The sequence below is a fragment of the Zeugodacus cucurbitae genome, chromosome 5, assembly GCF_028554725.1.
Source record: "Zeugodacus cucurbitae isolate PBARC_wt_2022May chromosome 5, idZeuCucr1.2, whole genome shotgun sequence".
In the NCBI taxonomy this organism is placed as follows: domain Eukaryota; kingdom Metazoa; phylum Arthropoda; class Insecta; order Diptera; family Tephritidae; genus Zeugodacus; species Zeugodacus cucurbitae.
In genome coordinates this window covers 60,959,032-60,982,896 of record NC_071670.1, presented here as the reverse complement: position 1 = coordinate 60,982,896, position 23,865 = coordinate 60,959,032, and the positions used below count along the sequence as shown (strand labels likewise).

At 35.5% G+C, this 23,865-nt stretch overlaps 1 protein-coding gene across 11 annotated transcripts in view; it reads left to right on the top strand.

Annotated features, from left to right (window-relative positions):
• LOC105208937 (uncharacterized) overlaps positions 1–23,865 on the top strand; it is a 363,842-nt gene that overhangs the window by 300,372 nt on the left and 39,605 nt on the right. For all 11 annotated transcript variants that reach the window (XM_054231284.1, XM_054231281.1, XM_054231282.1 and 8 more), the window contains 3 exons: positions 483–674; positions 794–2,155; positions 2,220–2,351. In XM_054231284.1, coding sequence (XP_054087259.1) covers positions 483–674; positions 794–2,155; positions 2,220–2,351 — 1,686 coding nt within the window. The remainder of the gene's footprint in view (positions 1–482; positions 675–793; positions 2,156–2,219; positions 2,352–23,865) is intronic.

The following is a 23,865-nucleotide window of genomic DNA, read 5'->3' as shown; positions in this document are numbered from 1 at the left end:
CTCTTTTTATATAAAATATTCCAAATTATTTAATAGAATGTCAAATTATGTCATTCAAAATGGCATAGCCTAAACTACATATAACAAGAAAATAATTTTAGTAACTAAACTCAATGTATTGTAAGAGCAAAATACTCCGAGCTATAAGTTATTTTTTCACTAAAAGTGGAAAAAAAAAACAAAAAAATAAATATATCTCAAAGAAAATGACAATGTTTGACATAATACTGACAAACAAATATTGTAATTTTGGGTATTCTTTTTTTATTGATTTCTTTTTTGTATTGATTTATATACAAATCTAACTTATAGTATTGACAAAAATTTACAATTTGCAATATATATTCGTGTAGTAAGGACTGAGCTTTATAAAACGCCAGTTGTTATAGATATACTGCCCTCAGAAAAATTGTAACTCTTTTTAAAAAGTAAAATATGTCAATATCAACTAATATGTCCTCTTATTTTTCTTCTCTTTCCAGGTGGTCCTCTCGGCCTGTTCTTCGTATTTCCAGAGCCTTTTTCTGGACCACCCCGAAAAACATCCAATTGTGATATTGAAGGACGTCCGCTTAGCCGAACTGAAAACATTAGTCGAATTCATGTACAAGGGCGAAGTTAACGTGCAATATTGTCAGTTGTCGGCTTTGCTCAAAACGGCCGAGTCGTTAAAAGTAAGTTAACGGTTCTTCAAACGTTAGATTTAATGTCCAGACTAAATAATTCATTTGTTCTCACTTTCTTACTCATAACAAACTTTCTTTGCCTCATCTTCCATACTCTCAACTCCCAGGTTAAGGGCTTAGCAGAGATGACCAATCAGAATACAACACTCAGAGAGCCAGAACGTGAACCGGATCGCTTGAGACCGCATTCGCAACCTATCAAAAGCACTTGTGACAGTCCCGTCGATACAGCGTTAGCGAGCGGGTCCACTACATCAACGTTAGCCGCCACCTCAGCCGCAAACTTAGCCACATCAGCCGCTTCGTCGCCAGTCGCCGTCGCAGGCACAGCCTCAACAAACGCCAACGCGGTTGCCGCGACAACAGCGCCAGCTAGTACGACGCCAGTCAGCAGCACAGCGGCTGCAGTTGTTGCAGCAGCTGCCGCAGCCGTTGTAGCGGCCACACAGCAACAACAACAACAACAAGCTGCCACAGCGTCTGCCTCCACATCAACGACGTCTACGTCCAGCACAAACGCCGGCACAGCCGGTACCGCAACCACGGCGTCTACAGCGCAACGCAAACGTGACGCTAGCGGTGAACGCGACGGCGGCGGCCCCGGTAGTCCGTCGTTAGCGCCACCAACAAAGCGTCAACCAATGTCACCGGAACGCGACTCCTCACCGCTGCCACTTGATCTCTACCAGGGGCGCGGTGTGGGCGAAGCCGTCACACTTGGCCGGACATGTGGTGCGCGCGCCAGCAGCGAAGAATGCGATGCGACGGCGCAAGCCATTAGCAAAAATAACAACAATAACAGTAGCAACAAGAACACGACAAGCAGCGGCGCGGGTACGCAGTCGACGCATCACAATAACGGTAACGGCGATAACAAGACGTCCAGACATCACGATGACTCGGACGATGAAGATGACGATGAACCGCAACACGACATTGTCGCACTCGATTCACCACCCGCACGACCCGGTTCGTGCAGCGTGCTGGACGCGGTGGAGAAAATCGAAGAGCCCGATAGCTACGATGAAGAAATGGATCTAGACGACGATGTTGAGGATAATAGCTCGAACGATGCGATGCATGGTTTGAATATGAAAATCGGCGCAGCCATAAGCCACAATGCGGCTGCGCTGGCGCTACCCTCACCGCTGGGCGGCGGCAGTGGTGGTGGTGGCGGCGATCCCGAGTCAGCGCGCTCAACGCCCGCTGCTGCAACCAGCTCCACGTCATGCGGCGGACTCATACTCGCCTCGGATCTCACACACCAGCAACAGCGTGCGACCTCGCGCAGTCCACGCGATGCGGCGAGTCTTGAGCGACCCGGCAGTAGTGGCGTTTGCGGTTTGCCCTCGACCTCGGCGTTGGCGGGCATGAGCCCCAGCTCGTCGGCGGCGGCAGCAGCTGCTGCGGCCGGCAGTGATTCGCTGGCCGGCACGTCCAGTCTGGGGCCGGTGCAGTCGGTGCCGCTGGTGAGTAGCGAGTGGGGATTTTTATGGTAATATATATATTTTTAATTTATTATTCATGTTTTAGTCACTCAAGAAGGAGATCGACTGCAGCGAGGATGACAACAGCAACAGCCGTCATATGCATCAGCCGCGTTCAGCATCGGCGGGCGGTGGTTTAGGCGGAGATTTGGATTATCGCCTAGCCACACATGAGTCGGTAAGTGCAACTGAACTCTTTACTTACCGTTATATTACAAATACATATTGAAAAAAGCAACAAAAAAACAAAAACAAAAAAATATGAAATAAGTGATAAAAGTGTTTAGTTTTTCTTTTGTTGACGTTTTCACTCCTGTTCGATTTCGATATTCAAATTCAAATGATACCGTTACATTACTTACTACTTACTACTTACCACATAAATAATACCACAATATATACGATATATATTTACATATATATATATATATATATATATTATATATCAACAAATATATATTTATTAAATATGTTTTTTGCTCTTCGTCGTGTTCTTTGTCTATGAATTTGTTTACCTACTACATATCTACGTACATCACGTTTACTTTACTTACTTTTATAATAATCACTAGGATACTCTTTTATGATTACGTTTGTACCATTTTTTTTTCTTTTTTGATTCCAAATGGCGTTGTTTTGTTTAACAGTTGCTGTCGTTGATACAATTTTATAGAAAAAACACAAAAAATATTAGCATAAAAGCTACAATTGCAAACATTTTATGCTTAAATGAACAAAGCGCACATTTTTGATTTATAGCCTGCCCCCCCCCACGTACACTTGACTAAAAATATGTAAAAATTTAAAAAAAAGGAAATACCAAAAATTTACAATTTTCTGCTTCAAAATTGGTTGGAAAAAATATCACAAAAATCCCGCCGAAAAAAATTTTGTTGCAACATTGGTAGTACAAAAAATTGAATTATAAAAATCTGCACGAAATTTCCATTTTTCAAATTTCCCTTTGCATTTCCGCTAAATTTTATAGGCGAAAAAAAATCATAGCCTTGCCATATAAATTTTCGGTTGACATTTTATGTTTGCCATGTTGCATGTTGGCCATATCAAAAATTGCTAAATAAATAACACACGCTTCCAAAAATAAAATCATATAAACCAAACACACACACATGTACATATATATTACAGTTATTTGCCATGTGGCCGCCATTTATATGAACACATACACACACACACAAACACATGTATAATAGTATAAGTATAGCTTGCCACCTGCCACATAAGCTAACCTCGCTTGCGCCAATTTCTGTCGCCAATTTCGCCGTTTTATTTATTTAATAACTCGCTGGTAATTTTTCAAATTCTTTTTTTTTTCGCTTTCCTTTATTGTTTTTCTTCCTTATTTTGTACCGTTAGTCCATGCCGATGCTGATTTTGATTTTGATTTCATAAATGTCGCATGTTTCCGTATGCGCTATACATATATTTTTACCGTTATGCTATATAGTTTGCCAATACACATGCATATCTGCTATGTGATTTTTTTGTTGTTGTAAAACTTTGTTTTTTTTGTTGATTTTCAGTTTAATTTTAATTTCTCCACTATGTTGTCGCCTTTACCGTTGTGCATTTTATTAGTTTACCAGTTTAGACACAGTTACACACACACACTCACACGCATATTGACTCAGTACCCTTTGGCTGCCCAGCTGTTTGGCCAACTTCCTATTACCCACGCCCTTGCGCTTGTTTCCACTGCCTATGCATTTGTTCATACATATATAGCAATAGTTTATTGCATTCTATGCGCACCATTTAATCAAATTTTCCAGTATGTTCCTATTCGTTTTTACCGTTATTTGAAATGCTACGAAATTAATATTACTTTTGCATGCATTCATAGTTTTCATGTTTTTAGGCAAAGCTGACTGACTTTAACGAGCTTTGTGATATTAATAAAAATAAATTACTTAGAAAATATTTAATATTTGCTTTAGTCCAATGGATGAAAAATATTTAATTTATAAAGCAATATATATTTAAATTAAAAAAATAATATAAGAATTTGACAAATATAATAAATATGATATTTTTGTAGCATACTTTTAAGAGCAAAGTTCAAAGTTATTAGTACTCAAAGTAAAATATTGTTGATAAGTGTGAGTTTATATATATTAAATGAATCATTATAAGTATTTGATTAAAAATATTTATAAATTTGTATATATAATTAACCGTTAGATTATTTATTATATTTAAAAAAATATAATATATTCACAGGATTTGCCAATTCTTTAATTTCAATGCAGACTTCAATGACTCTTTCATATTGATTTTTATCGACAACTGACGTAACGATTTTTTTCGATAATATTGAAGAATTTTACTGCTGACTGTTCTGGGATCGATAAATTCGTATTTCTTCCGGTTATGAATGTCAATCTGTCGTGGGTATGAGCTTCATACATTTTCAGAAGTTCTCATCAATATCATATAATAATGTTTTAAGAATATTTGTATTAGTCAGTTTTAATAGATTCTCCCTTAAAAATCGCTCTAAGCGAAATAAGTAAATTAAAGCTTATGAGAAATCTATAATCATAAAAGTAGATTGTTGAGCGAACATTTCATTTTCTCTCTCTCTCTCTCTAAAAACCAAAGCAAACATTTCTCAGAACCTTTATTGACTGTACTTTCCTTATAAATCTATACTACTATTATAAAGAGGAAAGATTTGTATGTATTTTTGTATTGAATAAACTCGAAAACTACTGCGCCGATTTCAAAAATTCTTTCACCATTGGAAAGCTACATTCACCCCGAGTAACATAAGCTATATATATTGCTAGAATCTCAACTTTTTGTAAATAGTTCCCAGGTGAGGGTATTAAAAACACCCCGTGATGGAGAATCTTAATCTCAAACTGTAACTCGTATAAAATAAAATTCTAAAAAATTTTCCAAATAATAGTTGAAAAAGTGTGGGAGAGAGCCTACGAAAAACCATCAAAATGAAGTACACTCCAAATGCTCAAATACATCCTTCTTACGGCACAGTATAAAACCAAAAAGTATTTTGTTTATATACGTTAAGGTATAGATGGAAGATAAAAAGATAACCATACAACAACATGTATAGAAAAGAGAACATACCTGGCGGTATGTTTCAATATAAAAAAAATAGTTCCATGCAAAAAAATATAAATTTTATTGCACTTTGTCGCAGATTTCTTTGCTTTTGCTTTATTTTCGACAAAATTGTTGCAATCCTTAACGGCAAACATTTCTGCGCTGTTTTGGCAGTGTTGCAAAGACAAGTGGGAAATAAAACAAGAGAAAAACAATAAAAAAAAAAAAAAAAAAAATATAACTCTATATGTATATGGACATGAGCAAATAAAGAGGAAACAGCAAACGCACTCGAAATTCAAAACGCTTGACAGATTCTGTTACCTCAGAGTTTGTCTAATATACATCCTCAATACATGCAAACGCTCATCGAAATATGTATGTATGAAGCCAAGCCCTAATGCATTGAAAAAGTGGTCTTAAAGCAGTAATTTTTTGAATTTTATTTATTTTGGAATAAGGAAAAAAATATGGCGACATCATACTTGTAACAGCATTTGTTTTTTGCATACATATTCATATAAGTACAAATATTTGTAAGCCTCTATTGAAATGAATATATGCTGAGGGTAGACAGTAAAGCTGTTGTTTTCTCAAACTCGTCTAGGCGATAGAAAATTTGTAGCCATCACAAAATGAAAAATTTGTAAAAAAAAACTTCATATAAGGTTGCTTAGTTGGAATAAGATGCCTTTTTTATCACTTTTAGAGTAGAAATTAGACCGAGCTACAGCTTCAGCCAATAAAGAACGTATCTGGATATCATAATTAGTGATTTATAAAGTATATCACCCGAACCACTGCATGATTTTCCGGAAGTCTGGAAATTTTTGCAATTTCATAATAATATCTCAAAAAAATTTGCATTGTTGATAGATGATTTAGAAAATCGGTTAAAATCAAATTTTACTTGATTCTCGGGTCTAAAACCCATTTTAAGTCTCCCTCATTTACTAAATTACTGTATGGTAACAAGTCGCTGTTAATTTAATCTTCATCGAACACTGCTCTGTTACATTAACATTAAGCTGTTCTGCTTGCAACATTATTACAACAGCGATGCATTTCATATTTGATGCTTTTTTGCTGCATACCTTTAGGCGGCAAGCAATGGGTTGGTGCTGGTTGCTTCTACATTACAGGTAGAAAATCAGTGGGGATATTTTAGCGCAAGGGTTTTACTTGAAAGTCTTTACATGTTTTCTTTTCCAACAAATAAAAATAAAATGTATTAACGTTAATAACGGTAACTCTCTACTGAGATTTCCTCTATTTCAAGAAATTTTTACATTTTCTCTGTTACGTTTTTGTTTATGACGTTTACGTTTACTTAGTAAGACTGTGTTGTAGTATAACAGTATGTATGTGTGTGTTTGTGTTATTCGTAAAGTACAACTGAAATACTCTTCTATTTTCGCTACCATTTTCAAGCCTACCCCGTCTCTCGGCTGATAAAATTCATTTTTTGTGTCTCTTAATTCTTTTTTACACTCGTTTGCGTACTTGCAACATGTCTGTTTGCTACCGTCAAATGCAAGCGATAATTTCTACTATTTTATTTTAATATTTTTTAAATTTTTTTTGGGGTAGGCCTGCATACATAAGCCGGTGTGAGTATATAATATATATAATATTTATTTATATACATATATAGCTATATTCTTATACAAATGCCACTCCGTGATTTCAACATTTGTTTATCTTTTTACTTACTTTGTCACTTCAATGCGCCAGCGAAGGTGCTCTCGACTGCATGCAAACATCTATGTTGCGAAAATGCATACATATACGGGCACATACATATATGCATACATATCTGCATTCAACATTGCTACATCGTTGTGTCGCTGTGGTTTTCTTATCTTTATTGTCAATGCGTTGTTACTCTCCAGCAACTCTAGAGTTTCACGTACAGAAATACATGTACCATGTGTGTGTAAAGGTGTATATTCGGCCTTTGTAGCTTTTTTAATAAAATAAGAAAATTATGAAAATGCAATTTATTTCTGCCCATCAGAGTTGTATTTTTATGTATGTATATATATATACATCTACATATATTTTATATATTCATATGATATCCCAGTCCAATGGATTCTTAGCTTTTTTTAAACCAATAAGAAACCAGTAAAATGTTGACAATCTCTGCTATTTTAAATTTTTTATTTTATTTACAATAAAAAAATAAGAAAATATCGAAAAAGTGGCAACAATGACACACAAAAATTATAAAACAATTTATTCACAACACTGTGGTACAAAGGAAATATGATGTACATACATATAAGTAAATACAGTAAAACCTCTCTAAGCTGGACACCTGCGATTCAGCACTTTTTGTCCAAGTTACGCGAGTATCCATGTTCTAAAGAAATTATTGTTTGTACTATATTGACTATGTTGGTACAGAACATTTTGTCCAATTTGAGCGAGTGTCCAAATTAGAAGGGTGTCCAACTTTAAAGGCTTTACTGTATATTTAAAAACATTTATTTTTGTGTTGCTGCAATGATTTTTAATTTCCTCTCTTCAGTTTCGTTTCAATCGGTATCTTTTTATGTTCTTCTACAATATCGCTTTCTTTTCATTTTTAAAGTCGTTATGTTGTATAGTGGAGTACCTGTTTACATACATACATATGTAGAAAATATATTTTTATATAAGCTTAACATGTGCCAGATGATTTTTTCTATACAAATGTATATCTACCCATATAAATGAACATTTCAATGCACACATAAGCGCCTTTGTCGAGCAGTTGTACTTGAATGCGGCACAGTGTTTTACTGTCAAACAAAAGTTAGATAAATTCAAAATTTAATTTTAAAATTTTGCAAATTTAGATTCTAATCTTCTTCTTGACTGGTGGGTGGAGACACCTCTTACGCGGTTATAGCCGAGTCCACAACAGCGCGCCACGCATCTCTCCTTTTGGCAGTTTGGCGTCAATTGGTAATACCAAGTGAAGACAGGTTCTTCTCCACCTGGTCCTTTCATCGGAGTGGAGGCCTCCCTCTTCCTCGGCTTCCACCAGCGGGTACTGCATCGAAAACTTTCAGAGCTGGGGCACTTATCGGATGTTGACATCGTCCACGCTTCTGCACCGTAAAGTAGAACGGGAATGATGAGAGACTTGTAGAGTTTAGTTTTTGTTCGTTGAGAGAGGACTTTACTTTTCACCTGTTGGCAAGAGTGATTCTGCGTGGGATTTCAAGGCTGACATTATTATCGATGTTGATGCTTAGGTATATGAAATTATCTACAATCTCACACCTCGTTTGGTATCGAACGCTCGGAGAGGTCCTTCCCGATCCTGACGGAGCTTTTGGTGTTGCTCAACGTCAGCTTACACAGCCGTATTAGTTATGCGGGGATACCAAATTCAGACATCGCGGCGTAAAGGCAGCTCCTTTTCGTGCTGTCGAAAGCAGCTTTAAAATCGACAAAAAGGTGGTGTGTGTCGATCCTCTTTTCACGGGTCTTTTCCAAGATTTGGCGCATGGTGAATATCTGGTCAGTTGTTGATTTTCGAGGTCTAAAGCCGCACTGATAACAATCAGTTTGTTGACGGTGGACTTTAGATTCTAGTAATCTTAAAATCATTCAACCATTCATCTTATGAAACTTTTAATTTTTTAATCAAAATATTTTTTTTTTTTTGTAATAAATTATCTTTTCCATTAGTTCTATGATATTAATTGAACTTTAAATTACTTCAATTTCAACTTTTAAACCCAAAAATAAAATCTATAAACAAATTTATATTTCTGTCCGCAAATTCTCAAAATTTTCCGCGTTTTAAGCATTTCAAGCCCACTGTTCCATTTACTGCATTTCGCCCATTCACATCACCAAAAGTGCCATTGAGTTTGAGTGAAAGTGTTGTTGGCGCAAAAAACAAAAATTATAATAGAAGTATTTTGCCTTTGGCATTTAAGATTTTTTGGTTATTTTTGGCAGGTGTTCATTGCCATCCACCAATATACAGATACAAATACACATTTGTATTGAGTTATACAAGTGTGTGTGTTCCTTTCACTGCATTCTTTTATAATTTAAATATATTTGCAACTTTTCTATGAGAGGGGAAACTCACATGTTCATATGCAGATGTGTATGTCTGTGTTGTATGTGGTTTCAATTTACAGGTGCACTTTTCACTGCACATATAATTCACTTTGATGTTTTCTCAATCATCTTGCAAATGTTTTATTTCGAGCCCTGTTTGCTGAGTTAATGACAAACCTGTGGCGGCAGACACATTTTATTTTAATTTAATTTAGGGACAATATTTACATATTCCATGCTCTTAAAGCATTGCTTTCGGCAATTAAAATGCAAAACTTTTAACTCGAATTGAAGGGGGAATAGTTTTTGTTTTATTTGTTTGTGTTATTTAACTCCGAAGATAATCTTATGTTGTTTTTGTAATTAGGTTTATATCAGAAAATTAATTAAATACGGTTTCAGGACTAATATAATATATTTTATACTAGCAGACCGCTCCGGCTTCGCACGGGATTGCGATGACTTGCAAGCGATTTTCAGTTTCAGATTAAAATTCTCCATCACGGAGTGTTTTTGATTCCCTCACCTGGGAACTATTTCGAAAAAGTTAAGATTCGAGATATAATTATAGTCTATGTTACTCAGGGTGAACGTTTTTGAAATCGTCAGAGTAGTTTTTGAGTTTATTCATTACAAACATACATACAAATCTTTCCTCTTTATAATAGTAGTATAGATGTATGAATGTGCATATAGGCTTTTTCGTTCAATTGTTACTTGTTCTTCGTAAATAATTATTTCTATATTTTTAAAAGTGTTGTAGCATACCTTTAGGATATCAATAAATTTATGATATTTATGCGATACAGAAATATTGATATTCGAATTCTCTATTCTCTCTCCGATACAATGATTACATTTTTAATCTATGTTCTTTTTATTTGCTGCAGCACATATTTCTAACATTTTTAATATAAATTATTTTGTGATTAACTAATTTCATACTAGAAAATATTTCAAAACTTGTCAAAATAATTTGTTTTCTACTTTTTAAGCATACTTTTAGGCTGTTGATCGCATATTTTATAGAAGTAAGCATTTTTCAACAAATGGGTTTATGAATATGTAGCATACCACTAGGCGCAACTCTTGAAAATGTATCAAAATTTAGGTGTAAACTGATTTTATCTATGGAAAGAGTCGCATTTGGGAGTCTTTTTCAATTTTTTCAACGTCTGACGGGAGTTTTATATAGATTTTTATATTTATATATACAGTCACATTGTCTTTCTTATATTTATGTCCTACCTTTGTCCTTATCTGATCACGCGGGTCCTTAATTTACGTTTATCTGTCATCGCCACATCAATTTTAAAATATAATAAGCAACAACAACAGCGCGCATATCAAGCTTGAGGCTTTTAAAAATTTCCGACTCGACGCAAGTCCATTAAAATGGCTGACAGCGCGAGACAATGAAGCAACGAAAATTGAAAAGTGATAAAATTGCGGCATAAAAAATCGAAGAAAAAGTAAATGTGGCTTTGTGTGCGTGAATACGTGGAAACAATTCTCACACACACCCATAAATATACTCACTTGTGATAAAAATGATGCGACTGCCCCTACAAGTAGGCTACCACACTGTGCTCTTATTCACATGCCACATATGTGGGAAGTTTATATGGACCCTCACTTCACCTCATTGACTCTACCTCTCTTTCTCTCACACACTCCAGCTCCTCCACATTCGCGCAATATCAATTTACAGTTTTAAGTACTTTCATAACTTTTGTATTTGCACATTTCGGTACACTTCAACGTCACTAGAGTTTACCCCCGCAACAACTCCACTAGCTTTTGCTTGCAAAATTTCAAATATATGCTTAAGCATGCATACAAGTATAAAATATTATATACTATATATTACTTGTGGCAATACGTAGGACCGACCCCCCCATTTGAAAATAAAGCGTGTAGCTGACGCAAAAAAAATAACGGTTCAAAATAACGTTTTTCAATATTTTTAAAATGAAACAGTGCCGCATTTCACTCACTTGCCACTTGCCACATTTTAATTTTTGTTTTTAATTTTGCGTGAAGTCCTGGCCCTGCGCGCTGTCCACCGTGTTGCCACCCGCACGCACACAAGCGTGCTAGCGTGCGCATATTAAAAGTGTCCCCACACCCCTTTAGTGCACCAAAAAAGCACAAAATAACGGTTTAACAAAAAAAATCAAAACGAAAGAAAAGTCATAATAGCTCATCCCCTTGCTGTCATTTGTTGGCCCCTAACTACGCTGCTCTGCTCTCCTCCTCTGTTTGCCAGCATTGTTTCGACTCGCTTTTGCCCGCTGGCTGTTAGGCGTGCGCGGTGTCGTCGCCTCCTCAGCGCTGCCATATGAAATTTGGTGACATGTTTTAAGTTGTGAAATATTTCATCATCATCTGCTTATGTATATTCCCGCAGTCGCGGAGCAAATGCAAACAAATTCATAGAAATTCGCATTTCATAGAATTATGTGCATGTGTGTGTCCGTTTTCATATACGCCTAAAATTCGTATACAGAGTTGTGACAGCGTAGCATATGTTCGGGCGCAAATTAGTTTTTTAGAAATAAAAGTATTTTATTTTAATGCTTCATATGCATATATACAATCTGTGTTCACAGTGACTAAAATCCCGAAAAATTTTTTCGAGTCTCGAAATTTCTGGATCATAAAATTTTAATTCTTTAAACTATTTTTAACTAATGTTTTCCATGCGAATTGTTATAAAAACAAAATCGGGTTGATAAACAACTATGGTGCTGAACAATTTTTTGAATCCCGAAATTTCGGGATCTGAAAATTTTAAATGAATTCATGTCAAAGAAAGTATAAAATTTGTTAGATTCAATTAATCATTGATTGCATACAAAACATTCAGAATCCCGAAATTTCGGGACTTAAAAGTAATAATCCCGAAAAAATTTTCGGGTTTTCGCTTTTGTAAATTATTTTTTACTAATGTTTTATGCATATTGGTATGAGAACAAAATCCGTTTGAAAAACGACTATGGTCCCGAAGAAAGTTGGAATCCCGAATTTCGGGATCGGAAAATAATAAATGGATTTTAGGTCAGAGAAAGTGGAAAATTTGTTAGATTCAATTAATCATTGAATTCTGCACAACTTTCAGATTCCTGAGATTCGGCACTGAAAAATAGTAATCCCGAAAAATTTTCGGGACTGCTATAAAATTTTTTTATAATTTTTTTTTATATTGTTGAAAAAATGTATTACCACAAATATATAAAATGATGACTTCTTTTAATAATTTTTTTAGGGTTCCTTAAAATTTTTTTATAAATAAAAAGTTAAAATTTCAAGAAAATAAATTTGAATTATTTTAATATCTGTTGCTATCTGTTTTGCATTAACAAAGGTGCTTAAAATCGTGACGGTCCATGTACTACGATTCTTTGTAACAAATATTGCTACAATTAAATAAGAATTCAGTTTGGATGAGTAAGCTTTCTAATAAAAAATTCGAAAAAATTCAATCAAATAAAAATTTCTTAGAATTTTAATCGAAAATATTTAATACAAATACCTTAAAGCACTTAAACTAACTAATTGATGTTGAAAAGATATGTGAGGTTGCAAAGGATGCGCTTGATTGAAGTACCTTTTACCCCTACCACGACTGTCTGTCTTCCAGATTTAACTGAATTCCATAGAATGCACAAAAAAATACTAATGAGCATTGAAAGCGGCGGCGGAAGCGCTGAACTGCACACACACGCACACACCGAAACGCACAGACGCAGTCAAGCTTCGCAACTAGCAAGCCTCAGGCAGGCACCACGCCAACGCCAACAACAACAGGTCGAAAAATAACAAAAAAATATATAAAATAAATAAATCACAAAATATAAATAACAAAAAAATTTATTTGAAATTGAGAAAAAATCTGCGAAATGATGTGTTCGGATGCAGCTGCAGTCTGGCGCTTGACGGCAAGAAGATACATGCGAGTGAATATATGTGTGTGTATGCATGTATGAAAGCATAAAGCAGCTACCAAAATAAGCAAAAGAATATTTTTTCTACCGCACACACGCTTCCAGCTGGAGTTTATTACATTTTTCGTTGTATGCATTTAGGCGCGCCTGTCTCTGTAGTCACTACGCAGCCAGTCAGCCAGCCAGCCATCGATGCGCGCCGATTGCTTTGACGTTTATTTTAATTAGTTCTTTAAACGTTGGCTGCAACTAACGGTGCGTTGCAATCTCTGATAGCACATGCCACACGCACACCAATACATCGGCTAACACACACACACTCTTACATACCTATATTTCGATGGTGAGTGCATCCGAAAAAGAAAACAACAGAGAAAACGCTGTGATATAATCATAAAAAGTAAATAAAATGCCACAAAAATCAAGTGATAAAAAATCTGTTGCATACAAAGCACACAAAAACACACACACACACACATATATACATATATGTATAATCACACGCTGCGAATGGCAGCCACCGAAACCGAATGAAACGAAACGGAACAAATGAAAGGGAAAAGCAAAAGGGAAGTAAACATTAAAAAAGCTACAATGAAACGCTGAAGCCGCGCACACCAACGGGTGTGAGGCAAAGGCATAGCTTTGCAGAAAATAAATACTAAAAAAAATAATATTAATAATAAAAGCCCACTCGCACACGCTCATAATGCGCCGCTCAAACAAAAAAGCACAAAAAATAAACTCATAGTAAAGTAAAATAAATAGAAAAAAAAGCTGATGAATACACCAAAAAAAAAGAGCGCAAAGCACGGCAAATAAAAAGCGACCACAAAAAAAAGCGCAACGCAACGCCACAAAGTATGCAACGGCAAGTGCTAAAACATTGCAACGACGCAGTAGCGGTGGCAATGCCAATGGCAGTGAGTGGTGGACCTGGTGGCCCTGGCAATGTGTTGCGTTTGCATTGGCATTGAAAAATTGCAGCAGCAACAGCAACAACAAGCAAAAGTGAAAAAAAACAGGCGAATGCGCCTGCAGGCAGGCAATGAATTTTGCCAAGTAACGCACAGCATAGTGTCTTCTTATCTGCCGGTACGCGCTTCTCTCTCTTTGTGTGTGTTTGTCTAAAGTGGGAGGGTGGAGAGGATGCTGTGCTCCAACATTGCTCTGCTGTGTTTGCCTTTCATTGTGCGTTCGCATACACTGTGGCATATGTATTTATTTGCTCACACTCTCTCTCCTTTGCTTGCTTATTTCGTTGCGTACAAAAAAGTCGGAAGAATTAAAAAATTTCAAATTTTTTCTTTGTTTATTTTCGGATTTGCTCAAGTTTAATATGCTGTTGGTTTTTTTATTATTTTGTTTTCGGATTTTCGTTGTACGTAGCTAGAGAACGCATAGGCGTAGGTAGTGATAGAGATGCGTAAGATATGAGTGAGAGTAACCGGTTAAGCGGTTGTGAATGCTGTGTGTGTGGAAATGAGTAACTAGAAGGGAGATTAGTTTTGTTCCCAATTTTAATAAAAAATAATAAGTTCTGTCTAAATATTCTCTGTAGCTTTCATTTGAGGCCCTACTATTTCATTTTTCTTTTTATTTTTTATAGCTCATATCATATACAGTTACTCATGGCAACCGATTACTTTTTAATATATATGTTTTTTTCATACATCTCTAGCATTGTTTGTCTGTTACTTTTAATGCGTCTAACAATTTATCTAGTCTAGTAGACACCGAATGTTGTTCACAATAGTATCATATTTTTTTTATAATACAAAAAATCCCTATGAGTCAGTATAGTGGAATAAAAGAGCGTAGTGAAATTTACGCTTGACAGTGCGTTTATGGAAAGTATCAGAAAACTGTATTTACTATAGTGGGATATAGTGACACTGTACTTGAGTAATGAAGTGAAAGAAATTTAAGCAAACTTTGAAAAAATGTTTACTCTTTTAACTGTGATTAACAAATTCAGTATCGAGTATCCGTAATTGGTAATACCAAAACGAAATTAAAGCTTACTCCATTGTTAAAAGTAGTTTCTTCAAATGTTCTGACCATGTCAATAGAAAATTTTGAGTAAAAGCTCGCTTAAGGGGTTATATACAGTTAGACGGCCGAAAAAAAGTGAATTTTCCAGAATTTTTTTGAGAAAACTTTTTAATTTATTGATCCAAAAATTTATACAAATATTATGGTATCTTTTAACTGTATTTTAAGACTTAGTACTAGTAAAAATATATATTTGAAAAAGAGCTACAGCTGATCTCAAGGAGATCCTCTCAAAAAAGATGTTTTGCGGTGACCACTATATCTCGGAACTGGATCATCCGAAATTAAAAAACCAAACAGATTTCGTTAAAATAATGTTAAATCTAGTAATTAATCGAAGGAATAAGCAAAATAAAATTTTTTGACAAAATGGCGGTTTCTCAAAAAAAAATCGATTCTTCACCGAAATTTCGGCCTTAAATTGTTTATAAAAAAAAAATATTTATCGGAGAGAAAAAAATCTTCGATTAATCACTAAAAAATATATTTAAGAAAGTCGTGTTAAAATTTGAGACTAATCGGTCTAGCCGTTTTCGAGTAATGTTGGTCACCGACTATGAAAACACCATTTTGAGAAAAACGCGCTGCCGCTCGGACCTTGTACTTCCAAGCACTCTGAAACGCCTTTTCAAATTTGCTTGTAACTTTGAAAATATTCACCGGAACGATATGAAATTTTCTGTGTGTATTCTAAAATATATGTACATTAAGAAAATGAAATAAAAAAAATAGATTTTTTGAAAATTCTAACTGTATATAACCCCTTAAAGCATATGTTAGGTGGCGCTGTGGTGTAATTTTGTCTTTTTCAACAATTTTTTAAATAAATTCTTATTCAAAAATTATATTTTTACTGTTATTGTTTTTTTATTATTTTATTATGCTTTTTTCATTCCAGAAGTAATATAATTTAATAATTTTTGTTAAAAAAAGTAACTTAATCATATCACAGCACCATCTATAGTAAGCTTTATGTAAGGATAAACATCAGCCATTTATATCTTGACCCTCAGAAAAATTGTAATATGTCACAATTAGGCGAATAAATTTTCTTTTATTTCTTCTTCTTCCAATTTGTTTAAATTATTGCTCCATACAGAGCCAGAATTCAAAGATTTTACTCATTAGTTCCTGATTAGTAAGTCACAATTAATAAACAATTAGTCTGAAATCATTATTCGTCATTATTTAAAGTACTAATTTGTTACTCATGAAGTCACTTTAAGTCAAAGTTAATAAAATTCATTACAATAATCTAGAATTTTTAACATGTAAGTCATAATTCATTTGACTTACGACTTATGACTTTTAACTTTTAGTTCATAATTCGTAATTGAATGCGTTAGTTTTTCAAAATTAATAATTAGTCGAAATTCATTATTCATAAAAGTAATTCTGGAGTTAACGGTCTTAGTTTCTAATTAAAAATTGACTACAATTTTATCTGAAATGATTTTCACCCCCGAAAGTTAAAATGATTTTCAACATCTTGAGAGTTTCTCAAAGCGAAGTCTCTCTCCTTACCATTTCATTATCATTACTTCCAAAATTTCTCCATTCGCCAACGAAAACTCATCGCTTCAATATTATTGAGCTCATAACCCAACAGCAAACTCTAACGCTTTAATAACATCACCGGCAATCTTTCATAATCTTATCCGTAACTCCTGCGCACTTCGTTTCTTTTCTCATTTCTGCTACGACTAATCGATAAGTAATTCAATTAAGCTGCAGTAGAAAAAGTCAACAAGCAAATTGTCGCACAAAAATTAATCAACGCAAGCGACGGTCGCCTCCAGATACCTGTGTCTCTGTGTAAAGGTACATTGAGAGTGAAGAAACTCAAAAATAAATTGAAAAAGAAGAGTTGTGTCTGCCTTTAATAGACCAATGCTTCCTTGAAGCTAAAGAAATTTCCAAAAATTTCCACAGATAAGCCAGCAAAGTAGACGGCTGCAAGGTTGTGTCGGCATTTGCTACAACTAAAACAACAACAACAGCAGTGCGTCAAGAAAAATCAGTTTGAACGGAAAAAGGAAGCAGTCGAAGACATAAAAAACTGAAAGTAATTGAAAGACTTTGAAGACGAAGAGACAGAGAGACAAATATACATACATTCTTATATATAGTCTTTTTATATAGCAAAAATAGAGCTCCTAGGCCATAGTGTAAGTTATAAACTGAACTCGCGCAAAAGGCCAAAAGCGTAGAAAATATATATTGAAAACCATAAGAAAATCAAAATCACAAAAAAATTAAAAATAAAGACACTCACGAAGCAACCGGCAACAGCGCCCAGACGCACACGGATCGATAACTGATTATGACTTGGTGCATTACTCTGGCCACTTAATACCCAGCGCGGCAGACAAGTAAGCAGCAACGCAGTCGCCAGTAATAGCAAGCACAGTGCAGCGCACTCAATGAAAGTTGAGATGAAATCGAAGGATTTTCGGCCACATTGCAATGTCAATAAACGCACAACACATTGGCGGCAGCCGCCTGAGACACAAGCCGAAGTGATGATAACGAGCACACACAAGCGCCAGCAAATCCCTTTGAAATGAGAAAAATGCTATTTTTGGCAACTGCGTGCATTCACTTCTGCTGCCTCGTGCAACCGGCTTGTTGTGTCTACTTGACCGCGCGCGCACTCGGCTGCTGCTGTCATAAAAAAGCGGCGCTGCTTGTGTGCTGAGACTGAGACGCGTTTTGTGTCGGATCTTTTGGTCAAATAGCAGGTTCATCACGAAATATATGTAAAATGGTTCGCATTTGTTTAATTTCGGCTATGCCATATAATCTGCATAGCACCCCTCCTGCTGTCTCTCTGCCTCGCTTGCCAATTTTCGCCGGCTGATTGCTACGTGCGCCTGTGGATATGCTAGCAAATTTGTGCAAATGTTTGCGTAAGTGTCCTTTTCGGCGTAATTGCCTGCCTGACTGACTGCCAACTTGCTGATTTCTCTATGCGTTTAGTGTGCGTGTGCGTCGCAGTTCACTGCACTCGTTGGACGTGCATTGAACTTGTACTTCTACATTGGCTTGTTACATCCAACTCTGCTGTTGTGCGTATGTCTCTTTTTCGGTTGTTCGTGTTGTTGTTGTTGTAAGTGTGTCTGCTTGCGTGTCACTTGCGTTTCGCTTGCTCATATTCATGTTCAACACAGTAGCTTGCCTAATTTTCGTCTACACTACAACAATAACAAGTGCAATAGTGAATATATCTTTGCTTGTTTGGTGCTTTTTCTTCGTGTGGCGAAATCTTTGACATTTTACCTTGTTGGTGCTTGTCTTTTCTTCTTTTTTCTTTCTGTTAAATTCCATTACACAGGATGTTTACACAATTTCGGTGCAGTTTTTTTTTCATTTCTTTGTCGTTGTCTGCTTTTTGAGGTTTTTGACATTGTTGCTGCTTATGAGGCATTCGAATTTGAATAATTTGCAAAAGCTTCGTTTAAATGCGCATGGAGTTAAAGGCTCAATGAAAATAAATTCTGTTTATGCAGGGTTTAGGCAATAAACTATAGAAACATTGAACTTTAAATGTGCCTCTTAAGTACTAGCAGTCAAAAAGCTGATTAGGTGCCATAGCGTATACGTAATCCTAATAAACAAAGGAACATAATGTTGTAAATGGTCTTTAAATTATTAAAATTATGTGCGCACATTAAGTTTGATTCTAAAAATATAAAAAATAGAAAGAGTAACAAATTGTAAATGTAATTGTAACATAATGCAAGAAGAATATCGAAGATGCTCTCACTTCTGTATATAGTATATATTTCGTATTTATTTTTAGTAGGGAGATATAAATTAACTATACCTTTTTCTGTAATTTGGGTGTAGTTTTCTGAAACTATCAAATGCTAGAATATTGATTTTATGCTTGAACTTTCTCAGACTTCCTTGACAGTGTTTCTGCTTCTCTCTCTCTCTCTCTCTCTCTCGCGGAACACCTATGTATTATCTATATATAATCAAGAAATTGCTTATAATATTTTAAAATTGTATCTATGATCAATAATTTTCGACTCTAGATAACACCATACTTCCCTAATTCGAATCACCATAATAGACAAAGAAACTTCGAGTTAGAGAGACTTCCGAGTTACGGAAGGGACTTTGCATGAAATTTTACGTCTATTGCCAATTCAAGAGTTCAAGTTATGGAGAACTTGGAGTTATGGAAGTTCAACTGTAACATATATCACATAAGGATGTATGTCAGTAAAGGTTTTATTAGGATGTACGTCAGTAAAGGTTTTATTAGTCAGGTTAACCGTATCGGTAGTTCGTCTAATCGATTAAGGCTTATAATTATGCCCCCCTATCGATCGTTCCTTGTTATTCTGAAGGAAGAATATGTTGTTTCTTTTCCTTTTAAAGGGTTTGTGTTCTAATAACAATTGTCCCTTGAGGTAGACGATTATGGGGATCATGATTCATAAAGTATTAACTATATTTCGACCAAATTATTTGTGATTTAGGATGTGTTTCCATGTGTTTCCAAATGTGACCACATGTGTAACGGCAGATTGGCAAACGGTACTAGCTTTCAGATTTTTATTTCTCTCAAAACCAGTGAGTTTTCAAGAGTATTTATGAAATATTATTATAACTTTAGGCTCTTCGATAGAATACTTAGTAACGAATATGAAAGTCATAACTGATTATAATCTATTCACATAAAAGAAAATGGATTCAATTATAAAAAAATTCAAAAAATATTTATTTTGTTTTAGAAATGTATCTTGAAGTAAAATTGGTCTAAGTTTTCCAACAAAGAACATTGTTCAACTTTTAAACCGTTATTTGCTTGCAAATCCACTGTTGTTAATCAGCGCCTATCATCTGAAAAAATTCAGCTACAATCGTTAATCCACTAAAATTTTACAAATGTCAATTCAAAGAGCTTATTTCACATATCTGACTATATTTCTGAAATTGTTAAATCTCCTACCTTGTGAAAACTATTTTTTTATTCAGAAATTTTGATAAATTTACCTTATGATATATAGAGGGCAAATATTTATTTATTATAACAACAAGATAAGAAAAGACGATATTTTAAAAAAAATGTAAATTTTTAGATTTTTTTTCTTATTTTATATTTCAAATAACTCGAAAAAATTATTTTTATACAAATTAATATTTAAATAGCTTCATTATCTGTACACTAAACTATATGAAAACCCATACGATTCAGATTTCTTCATCTTCCATACAAATAAATCTAAGCTCGGCTAGTGCAGGGGTACGTCAATTGGCAAATTGAACTCAATAACTACAAACGACAGTCAATAAAATTCAATAAACCAACGCCTGCGGGGCAACTTCGCAGTTGGCCAACACACACACAAAAACTCAAAAAACCGGCGAGAAAAAATTTTGGCGAAGAAAAATCGCCGGAAAGTTCATGGAAATCGCAGTTTTGCGGTCAAATGCTTTCACAACTAAGCGTGCCACACACCATATTTGCGCTGAGGATGACGATGATCTGTGCCTCTCTGACTGCCATCGTTTAAATCCCAAACTAAATGTACGAAAAAAGATGCGGCTGCCAACTAACTGTCTAAGCGCATTACTCCCATTAACTACATTTCGGTTGAAAAGTGAAATGAGTGGAAAAAATTCAGCAAAATTTTTTCGCTGTGCTCCTTGCAACATATTGACGCCAGTTGGTGGCACCACTCTGAAAACAAAAAAAAAATTCTGAAAATGTTGCAACAACGTGTGTGTGGCAACTGCTACTCCTAGTGCCAGCCAAATCCACAGACGACCGATTGAAGTGTGATATGTGGCATGTTGAACGTGGCTACTTGAGGCGAAGCATTCGCACCAACTAGTTTTCATGCAACATATTCATACGACTGCATTTCGAATCTATTTAGATTTCACTGACTCAATATGTGTGACCAACCACTGCCGTTAGCTGTAGAAATGAAATGAAAGCAGTGTGGCACTGTAGAGCTTAGTTCAGCTGTTGATTTGAGGCAGTCACTCTGTGCTGTATATCACATGATTGTATGCTTGTATGTATGTTGCATGCCACAGCATGACTTTTGATGAAGTTTGTCACTCATACCCACTCAGCGTCTGTCTAATCTTCTAACTGTGTGGTCAGTGCAAATATAGACCATTTGGATACTCATTTTTTTGTTGTTTTGTCGAAACTCTTTCGCCCAAGTTGTTGTTGTGCAATTTGTTTAGCTTTGGTGGCAACTGTTGAGCTTCATGCCGTAGCTTATGTGTGTTTCGTGTTTGTTTTCGTCCGTAATAGACACTGTTATTCTGCATTTTGGCTTCTCTTTCACCCTCCTCTGTGTAGTTTGGATGTTGCCGTATATCGCAGTTCAATTTCCATTTGACCTTTAGGCTGTCAATGATTTGTTTTGGATTTTTGTAATATTTGCATAATTCTGATGACTTGATCAACTGCTGATTACAAGTATACGGAGTTAAAGAGGTAGTTTGTTCTATAGAATATCAACCTTAAGTGCTTTTTTATGTTAGACTAATATCCTAATGATCGGAGGGAAATTTTTGAATTAAAAAGGTCATCAATCTGTAGTTCTTCTCTTGCTTCAACCAAATAATATTTATTAATATCTTAAATTCATATACTGAGTAGCTAGTGATGTATACGGCTGCTTCAGAGTGTCACATGGAAGATATGCTTCTAGTTCCCGTGCACAAAATCGCGACTTAGAGGTTCTTAGGTAACAAGTGGTTATTTTTATAGAGTTAAATTTGTTTTTATATATATTTGAAATTCTATAGCAGCTTTGTGTAAAGGTTAGGTCAAGTGGCAGATCTCCGCGACTACAGATAATCTCACCTAGACAGCTCTGAACTGTTCTTTGTTACATCCAAACACTCCTGAGGGATCAAAAGGCCCTCACGATACGACAAAGCGTTGGGACTCTATTATATATGTAGTTCTTAAGACGGCTTATGTCATTTCCAGTCACTTCACTATGCCCGCCAAAGGTGTGCCTACCGAGGTGTTTTATCCTCAGTCTGGCGAATGCTGGAAATTGAACGAGGAAATGCTTAGATTATTACTCCCCGCCTTTCTCCAAACAGCTTTGGTAACTTGCGTCTGAAAGGATTTTCAATTTTCTCAAAAGTGCACTTATTGGACAGTGTCCAGTAAGCACACCTATGATGGCGCCTAAATAAACCTTTCTGAGAAAAATCAGCTGGAAGGAAGGAACGTCCTATCTCTGAAGTGGTAAAAATTGAGTGGTTTTTTGTTCGATCAGATTTTAGAGGCTCTTTTGGACGGAACCTGTCAACATTCAAAACCTCCTCGGCATCTTCGATTCGCCATTTATCGCTAAGTTGGTGTTCAGCTCTCTGGTTAGCAAAGTCTCATTCTCTCTCTTTTGGAATAATATATCCCCTTTATACACTCCAGAAACATAATAGTAATAATATATTTAAGGAATTCAATTATGAATTTAATCTTACATAATATTGGTAAAAATCTACAGTACACAACACACAACAACAACGTACTACCAAATACATGACAAGGGCTACCTCGCCTTTGATAGTATGCGTGTGTGTGTGTATTTTGCGCAACGAAATTGAAATTGTCCATATTGGCATGCAGCCATTTTGCCCACACACGACAACGCAAGTACACGTGCAATGAGCTAGTAAATATATATATGTGCATGTGCAGTTTGTTGGTGCCACAGGCACAACATGCAATACTCCATAGTCGTTGAATGGGTCACATGTAATGACTTAAATGATTTTTATTGATTTTCACTGATGCAGTTATGCCGACACATATATGTGCTAGTGTATGTGTGTCACACGCATTTATGTACGTACGTACTTGTTGGTTATGCGACATTTTCAGTTTCTGTCGCAATGCGCTGTCATCCGCGACAGATGTTGCAACATCAACATGCCATCAATAACACATTTTTAGGTAATGAAATTTCAATTTTGCCAACATGTTTGCATAAATGATCTCTCACTGTTGTTGTTGTTGTTGTTGTTGTTATTGTTATATAACAACTCGCTATCAACTAGCATATGTTTGCGTCGCTCCATTTTAATTGAACTGACAGTGGCTATCAGTGGTGCGCATGTTAAACCCGAAAACAAAAAATATATTTTTTTTAATTTTTTTTAATCAACTCGTTCATCTAATGGACTTTGTTGTAATATTTGTTTTTGTTGTTTTTTTTATCATTTTCAATTATTTAATATTTTACCGCTACTCCTGCTCACATGTGTTGTCTGCCATGCCGTCGCTTTAACCTCGCCAAATTCGATTTTGATTATGCACTATTTTTGTGGCAGCCACACACTGACCTCATTTCAAGCCGGCCATTTGCAATCGCATTATGTGTGTATAAAATTACCAAAATTTGTGTTCGTCCTTTTGACTAGTTGGCAGAGTGACTGAGTGACCGAATCATGTTAATATCACATTGGCGCAATGCGTTTCACTTTGTGTGTTGTCCATACACTTTTGGCTCCTAACCAGCTAATCACATTAGACTCGCA